The 9,001-nt window shown below is 41.6% G+C and overlaps 1 protein-coding gene across 1 annotated transcript; it reads left to right on the top strand.

The window, feature by feature from the left end:
* The first annotated feature begins 207 nt into the window (after positions 1-207).
* Positions 208-8,972, top strand: pkdccb (protein kinase domain containing, cytoplasmic b). The gene is made up of 7 exons (XM_004082543.5): positions 208-1,002; positions 1,398-1,529; positions 3,135-3,406; positions 3,652-3,731; positions 3,973-4,080; positions 7,446-7,622; positions 7,999-8,972. Exons 1-7 carry the CDS (start codon positions 451-453, stop codon positions 8,097-8,099), a joined length of 1,422 nt encoding a protein of 473 aa, XP_004082591.1. The 5' UTR covers positions 208-450; the 3' UTR covers positions 8,100-8,972.
* Positions 8,973-9,001: the final 29 nt, after the last annotated feature.

Here is a 9,001-nt window from a genome sequence, read left to right as displayed (position 1 = left end):
CATTGTGTTTGTCCAAAAAAGTTCATATAACTTTTTCAGCACTGCAAAACCTTAGTTTAAGGAATAAAAATTTTAAAATTTGGGAAAAACTAGAATTTTTAGATCAATTAATTTAAAATATTTTAAAAAATGTATGTTTATAGTGTGAGACGGGCTTATTTGCGTGCTTTATTTTGTTCATTTATTGCAAAAGGTTTGGACTTATTTAGCTATCATGGTCAGGTCTGGATGGCAGCATGAGGTTGTGCGCTCCTGCTATTTTGTCCATTGGGTGTAAAGTTTCGCGCAGACAGGACACACCTCCAGAGGGAGTTTCTGGGAGGTGGTGGAGACGGGTAACCAGACGTTTCTCCTGCAGAAAGACTTTCCCCAAACTGGGAGCAAGTGGTGGCCTCAGCCCGCGGCTGTGCGTCCTTCCAGCGGTGGCGCGGCGGCCGTGCCAAAAGGGAGATGATCGGCTCTTTACGCGTGGCTGCCCTTCTGGCCTTTGTGGTTCTCTGCGCGCTGCTGTTGCTCTTGATCAGCAGTGTGCAGCAGTTTGGAGCCAAACTGTCCGGCGCAGCTGCTGCTGGTGATGAAGAGGAGCTGCTGCGCGACGCGTTCCTCTGCCAGCTGAAGGAGAGACGCAGAGAACTCATCCCGCTGCTCCACCAGGAGGCTGGCAATGAACCATCAGGGGTTGAAAGTCGACTTCTCGTGGGTTCCACTAGTGAGGTCACGCTTGGCTCCACGGAGGCGCATCTGGATGAAGTGGGTTGCGAGGCTCTGGTGGACATGCAGGCGCTGGAGGTGCTCGGCTCGGGATACACCAAGCTGGTTTTTAAAGCGAGCCTGGCTGGAGGTCAGTCTGTGGCCTTAAAGCTGGTCAATGAACAGGGCGTAGATATGAAAAGGTGCTTAGAGGAGTTCAAGGATCCCGAGGGCTGCTGGGAGCTGGTTTCCTACAAACTGAAGAAGGAGATGATCCTCCTGCGTAAACTGCAGCATCCAAACATCATAAAGGTAAACTGTCATTTTTTTTATTATAGTTTGTGAGCTCTGGTTCGTAAATTACATCTACATATAGACAAAATAATTAAATTCACTTTTTTTTGTCTGTATCACTGAGCTTCTTCTAATTGGATTAAATTCCCTGTCCCTGCTGTGACCCTTGGGTCAAATTTGGCAGGCGAGCACAATGCCTGCTATCATGAGTTTCTTCATTAAAACTTTTCCAGCCAATTTTGAGAAGTGAACTGAATTCACATGCTTGTCTTGACAGTTTTAGCTGTGAATGATTTCATGAGGGAAAAATCCCTTGTTTGTCACATTTCAGCCTTTCAAACTTTCCTTTTCTGTCACAAAGTGACTGAAACGGCCGACCGCTTTAACAAAGCCTCCTTCTTTCCTCTCTGCAGCTAAAGGGTCACTGTGCGGGAGTCCAGGGAGGACGAGGAGTCGAGGCCGGACGTCTGGCAGTCATTCTGGAGTGGGGGGATCCTCTCCAAATGATCCAGCTTCTCCAGAGCCCCTGGGAGGACAGATTCAGGGTAGGCCGGCAGAAGTTATGCGTCGAAGATGCTTGAAACCCTCCAAACGTTCAACATTTTCCCTACTGACATGACGTTGGAGCTAATCCACCTTTAGCTGGGGTGTCATCTCCCACCCACCTACCTAAAAGCACGGTTTTAGCTCACCCCCCACCCCCCATCGAAGGTACACTCCCAGCGATAGTCAGCAGGATCTGAATTTACACTCCAGTGATCCAGATATGCACCCGTCTTTGTGCATGGCTGCATTTGAAAGAAACAAGGGGTGGGAGGTGGAGGAGAGGGAGAAAAAAAAATTGTGGCTTTTTTTGTTTTGTTTTCCACATTGTGGGTTTCATTTTGCTGCGTCACCCACAGCAGGGCATGACGGGACCCCCGGCCTGCAGGGGCCACCCCCCTCCTTTCAGCTGCAGTAATCCAGGGGTGTTTGGTTTCATCCAGTACCCTTCATCCCACCGAGTGACATCCGAGCATTACCAAACACCGCAGCTATGTTTGCAGTGACGGACAGAAGCATCCAAAACTTCATGTTGATTCCCTAATATTTGAAAAGGGACAACAATAGGCTCCACAACATTATCATTTTATTTTCAAGCACAAAGTAAAATTATTCATCGTAAATTAGAAAAAAGATTTTTCTGAATTTTTTGTTGTAGTTAAATAAAAATGATAAACAGAAAGTGATCAAACAACGAGTGGCTGAGAAAAATCTTTTGAACCCCCCCCCATCTTACTATATCATTCGCATACATTCGTACCACTTACAAATATAATAAATATTCACAAAATCACAAAAGAATAGAAAAAACTCTTCACAAGTCAAGATTGTTTGAACATAGTTCCATAAGTTTTCTCAGTTTCTGAATTTTTATTATCTTTGGCTCATGTTTGAATGTTTTTTTGTTTGTTCTTTGTTCAGTGATGAAACCTTGACAAAAATGATAAGACAAAGTTGAGAAAAATAAGATGAAAATAGGCTGTTTAAATACTTAAAACGAGAAAAATAAATACCCATTTATGTTTTATTGTTGTTGAATACTTTGTCCTAAAGACCCACTCCGATGAAAATCGTGTTTTTGGTGTTTCTAACAAGTTCTTGTGGCATATTTTTTGACTGGATCCCATCATCTGACTGTAAACTGATGGATGATGGGATTTTTGCAGCTCTGCAGAAACTGTCCTAGAAAATGACTCTGATTTATTGTTTTGGCTAAAAAATGTATAATCATGTATTAACCCTTGTGCTATCCTAGGCACTTTAACATTGGGAGTTGGGTCATCTAGACCCACTAGACAGTGCTCCGAACCTTTTTTCTTCAATGATTTGTGATCTTCACTGGTGTCCATGGATTACATGAAATCTTTCCACCTTTATCCACCTTTGTCATGGTAGGGAGAACATGTCTATGTCAGGGTTGGGTCAGCTAAGATAGCACAAGGGTTAAAAACTGCGAAGGCCTTGAAAACAGATCAAAAGATGACTGGAGTTGGACTAACACAAAAAAAGTGTATTTTGAAAGTCTCACATCATAAATGTTCTTATAAAACTCCTTTATGTGAGTTTCCCAGTCCAGGTATTCAGGTGTTCTCATCTCTGACCTCCAGGTGTGTCTGGACCTGGTCCGGCTGCTTCACTTCCTGTCCCGGTCCCCGCTGGGCTCCATAGGCCTGCTGGACTTCCAGCCGCAGCAGTTTGTCACCGTGTCCGGCGAGCTGAAGCTCACAGACCTGGATGACGGGAGCCCGAAGGAGACGGTCTGTCAGACGGACGAAGACTGCACGCTGCAGTTTCCGCAGCGAAACTTCTCTCTGCCCTGCTCGGCTCAGGGCTTGTGTGAGCGTCGGAACGAGAAGAGGAACATCTACAACGCCTACAGGTGCTTCATAAACATTTTGCCCTAACGGTGGATGTGTGATCGATTGAAAACAGGTTAAGTTGACACTTAACGGAGGGTAGTAAAGACAAACAGGTGGAAAAGTGGATCAGGATTTACTGGGTTTGAGGATTTATGGGTCATCCGAGGAGCAAGCAGAGTGAGAAAAATCATGTTCTGCCGGCGTGATTTGACAGGGCTTGTCTTCCTTGATCCGTTCCTGAATGCTGTTTCTTGACTGGCCGCAGGTATTTCTTCACCTACCTGCTGCCTCACCAGGCCCCGCCCAGGCTCACACACCTGGTCGACCACATCATGAACACCACAGGTGAGGACGGGACTCATCTTGACGTGATTAACTATTGAAGATCAGAAAGCGAGTCCTTCCATTATGCAAGCGTCGTGTATCGGCATGCCCCTGTCAGGATGCCTCTTGTAATGAGCTCAAAGCCGTGTTCCTTTGGAGTTTTTATCTGTTGGGATCGCATGGGGGAGGAAAACCGAGAATCTGGTTTATTAGTGCACGGAAGCTCTTCAGACCTGCTACTTACTTCTTCATGTTTGTCCAGGCGAACTGACAGCTGATGTCAATCAGACGCTGGAGGCCTTCGAACACATCCTCCACCTGTATAAATCAGGACTACACCTGGACAACATACCTCCATCCATACTCAGAGGTCAGTGCTGGTGGAATGGAGGCTACTTTTTTGTAAAGCTCTCCTGGAAACTTTCTTCCTGCCCTTTTTTTGTGATTTTTGGTTGCTTTTACCATAAAAAAAAAACCTCTGTTTTTATATTATCTAAAAGGGGAAAATATAGAATCTCTCCTCTAAAGACCCACTCCCATCATCTTTTCAGCTGTTTTCAAAGTTTTCCCATAGTATTTCATTAGATATTTGTGTGCAGTGCAACTCCGCCCCCTCTTCCCTTCCTTATTAACATCCCGGATCATGGAGTTTGTGGCCCGCCCAGCGAATTTTCTAGGTCACGAATATGCTCTTTTCCACACAGTATTTGTTTGTCGGCTAAGGATTTATATAAATAAATAAATACTCTGAATTTTAAGCTTATTTCCTTGATGTAAGTAAGTAAATTTTATTTATGAAGCACTTTTCACAGAACTGAAGTCGCAAGGAGCTTTTTACAAGTCACAATATATATAAAAAACAAAAAGACAAAAAAGCATGTACCATGTAAAACAATCATTCTAATCCCAAATAAAAACTCTTTCAGTTCAGATATGTCTTCCATCAAAAGAAAAATGTCACAGGAACACGATATTTTCAACCAACAGGAAGGAATTAATTCTATTTTTTAAATTAAAAGAACTTGGTCTTGAATGCGTAGAGTTTTAGTTCCTCTTTCTTTTTTCTTCCTTTTATGAAGCATAAAAATACAAAGACAACATATATTTTTCAATTTTACAAATCCAATCCTCAAAAAAAACCTTTTTGATACTTTATTTTTCTTTACTTTCCGCCTCTTTCCCTCCTCTTCTCTCCTTGATTCCACTCACCATGCCGCCGTTCCTCTCAGCAGCATGAAATATTAATAACAGAACGGCGGCTGGCGTTCCTGCGAAGACATTTTTCCCTCCCCCAGATGCCGGACTGTTTACATAGCAGCGCTTTGTCAGTTTAATCACAGGTCCGAGGGTGGAGAGACTGGGGCACCCTGACTGACACAGGGAGGGAGTGTTTGAGCTTTAACAAGGAGGTGGTGCAACTGCAGCTGCTGAGCGTGTGATAAGGCTAAAAAAAATGTCTGTTTATTATTTCTGCACATTTTTAAGGTTAACTAAAACTGAGGTATTCACGAGGTGGCAGACCAGCCTGCTGGTTTTCGTTTTGTTTTTTTGTTTCCTGTTACAACAAAATAAAAAACCCTGACTAGTCTTCTGTGCTAAAAGCCAGCCAGCACCGATTGTCTTATCTTGACCTCATCTAGCAAGCAAGCAAGTAAAATCTTCCCGAAAATGTCCAACTGTCATTTAAACAATGAAAACGGGGCCGTTAGGTCAAGCCAAAGTGGCAGTGGACTTTATTTAAGACACACTCTGATAATAACTTTGGTGTTTTTAACATGTTTCTTGTGGTATTTCACTGATGATGGAGGACATAAGAAAATTAAGCTCAAAATTGCATTTCTGAGTCTTTCTTTATCCAAATCGTTGTGAATCAGGAGCAGACACAAAAATGGCATTAGAAAAAAAGTGTAATTGTGACGTAGAAAAAATACGGATTTGGCTCTAAACTGTACGCGTATTTGCACGGATGAAAATTGTTCATACATGAATATACGTGGAAAAAATTAGAAAAGTCGTGGTCTGTGTGTGAAATTTTCACAGATGTATCACGAATGAACCATGTTAAAACCACGGCAGGAATATGAATAACCACGCAAAGAACATGTTTATCAACGCTAAAGCCTGAATTTATTAGTGATTCGTGATTCAATTATGTAATTTTAACATTATGTGCACCGTATACACAACATAAAATTTGACATTGTTGTTAAATTGTGTGTCGGCCTGGCATTTTTCTTATCAGTACATTTTGTTCTAAGGCGAGTTAGGAGTAAAAGATGAACTTAGGTTGGTTTACGGTTTTGCGTAATTCAGGCAATGGCTATTCAGGGAATGGTGGAGCTCAGTGAAATATTTTCACCAAACTCAACAAATTTGTTTGTTCGTTTGAGAAATATCTTTATCCAATGTAGAAATCCAAATGTGGAAATACATTCTCCAGCTGTAAGGAGGGTGGGAGCCTCAATCCTAAGAATATCTGGTTACATTTTGGGAGATTTAAAAATGTGTAAAAAGGAGATGAGATTTGTCCGTTTTCTGAATGTGAACCCCCATTTGTTGTATTTTTCTTGTGCACATGCAAGCGCAGGCTGTGTTTTGCCATTTAGAAAGGTTAGCAGTTTAAACCATGTGCCCCCCCCCCCAGATGAAGCTTTTGTCCATTACTGGAAAATGTGTGCAGACGAATGTGTGTTTCTGTGTCTTGGCTCCGGCTAATGTGGAGCAGATGATTTAAGGCCCGGTCCTCGGGACGCCTGACTGGGGGAGTTATAATGATGAATGTAACACAAATGTTTGGAGGGAGGGAAGTGAACTCCAGGCTTAGAAATTAAAGGGGAATTGCACATTTGTTGACGTGTCAAACATTTCAAAGTAATATCTCAGCAAAAACTGCAGTAAAACTAAAACTGTTCAAGTTTTTTGGTATAACTTTTTAGAATTGGTGAATGCTTGGATTTGCTTGCAGGATAAATGTTAAGGCTCTACTAACATTTTGCGCATTTTCAATGTATAAAATTCCAGTCTTTCATGATACTTGTGTGAAATTCCTAAGTGTTTCTTGCGTTCGTCATTCGTCGATGTGCGCAGATGTCCGTTGAGGGTTTCGGCCGACGATTCTTTACGTGAATTCGGTTTTGAGCTGTTCAAAAATACTTTGGTCGGCCGAAAATTACGCAGTTTACGCTTATTTTACATAGTTTATACTCAATTATTGCGCTAATCTCATGCAGTTGTGCAGTATTTTTTACGAGATACATGCGCAAACTTGTGGCTTTCCACCGATGTATGACTTTTATATCGCATCAACGCCGCACAAATCACTTTAAAATCACATAATTGATGCATGAATTACTAAATAGCACAGTAATGACGCACCGTTCATGTTCTACAATGACCTACATGTTCTTTCCGTGGTTTATTCGTACTACTTAAGTGGTTTTAACGTGGTTCATCTGTGATACATCTGTGAAAATTTCACACACAGACCACAACTGTCTTACTTTTTCCACATGTATTCATGTATGAACAGTTTTCTTCTGTGCAATATGCACAAAATGTCCATAGTGGCTGTGTGACATGGCCTTTAAATTGAACTAAATCGTAATGTTTTTTTATACAGAGAATGCAGTTTTTTCATGTTTTATTATAAATTTCCATGTGATTTTCAGAGAATGACATAGTCATAAAAAATTCCCTTTGGCCTCATGTTCAGTGACGTCTCTCTTTCTTGGTTAGACTACACTGTGATGCGCGGTGTGGGAACCTCCGGGAACGTGGATTACCGCTGCTGGCCCTCCTACAGCCAGCACGGCTGCGTACTGTCCGTCCACGGTGCCAAAGAGGCAGCTCATGTCTGCAACTCCCACTCTCAGTGCAGCAGCTTCACTCTGACGGGGCAGAAGACATGGACAGGTTTACAGATCTACCATAATAATTGTGCTGTTCCAGCAGCCCAACAACAATAATGACAGCTAGAGAAACAAATTGCATGAGTAAGAATAAAAACAGTGGCATAAATAGTAGTATGTTGTTTGTTGGTCAAAAATTAAATACAGAATGAGTTATTGGATTAAAAAAATATATTTTTAAACCTACTTTTGGAGATCAAAGTTATTCATTTACTGTGGTAAAATGTAGATTTTATTGCATACAAATCTTTAAAGTCAAATTAACCCAGTATGACATAGACTTCTAACGGCAGGTTTCTCTTTTTAATGTTTTAAAACGTATTCATAAACTTGAAATACAGCGAGTTCATACACGTTGACCGCATCTGTTTCCTCTGCAGGTCGCCTCCTCGCTTCTTTCAAGCGCAGCTTTAGTCACCTGGTGCCCGATGATTCATCAGAGGTATACGTGAAGAAATCTCTGGAGACTCCTTCATTGTGACGCATCGCAGACCAAACGGGATGAGAGCCAGCTCTGCCATTGCAGCAATGCCCCCCCGCACCCCTTTTGAATTGCAGCTTGCTTCTAGACTTTTATTTTTTTTAAGCGAGCGAGTGAATGTGAAGTTTTTATAAGGCTGACTGCCAGCTTGCTCCTCCGCCAACCATTTTAAAAGGATTTCCCTTCAGGTACAATTAGGAAGGAAAAAACCTTGACATGTTTTTTTTTTTTTTCAATACGTGGCCTTTTTATGTGGCATGTGTTAGTTTTTGTTGTTAGGCTTCAATCCTGTAGTAATACTTTAATCCTGAGCAGTAACTGGAGGAACTGCTGCATCTCAGGGTTTGAAACCTGAAGATAACAAAGGCGTGCGAGCTTTTAGACAAACGCTCTGAGGTTTGGCTCTCAACAGTGAACATTTACACATCAACAAACGCCAAAGAGATCATTCCACTTTAGTTTTGCAAACATTTGTCCTAATTTATACAATCAAAAATGTAAGTGTGTTTACATGTTTTGTGCATTTGATTTTATGTGCACCTTGTAGGTGAAACCTTTATTTTTCAGTGAAAAATGAATGCTTTTCGGTTTTTTTTTTTTTTTTGCTTGTACAATTTGTACTTCTATAAACAGAATGTTTTGAATTTGATTCCTTAGCATTGTTATTGCATCATTATTGCTGCAAGTTTTTTTTCCCCAGTGGGGCCGGGAGGATTTTGAATATCTGTTAATTATGTCTCTTATCTGCTCGCAGGCTCACACTTGAAGTTAATCCGAAATGCAACACGGCTCTGCAGTTTGCATAATAGCAGCCGAATGCACCAGCATGCTGAGCTCATTATAAGCCTTAATTAATAAATGTAAATGAAGTCACTTACTAGCTTTTTCTTTGGGTTGGGGGA

Source organism: Oryzias latipes, chromosome 22, assembly GCF_053564925.1.
Source record: "Oryzias latipes strain Hd-rR chromosome 22, Olatipes_Hd-rR_3.1".
NCBI classification, from domain to species: domain Eukaryota; kingdom Metazoa; phylum Chordata; class Actinopteri; order Beloniformes; family Adrianichthyidae; genus Oryzias; species Oryzias latipes.
Note: the sequence above shows the minus strand (reverse complement) of the source record. Positions and strands in the feature narration are given on the sequence as shown.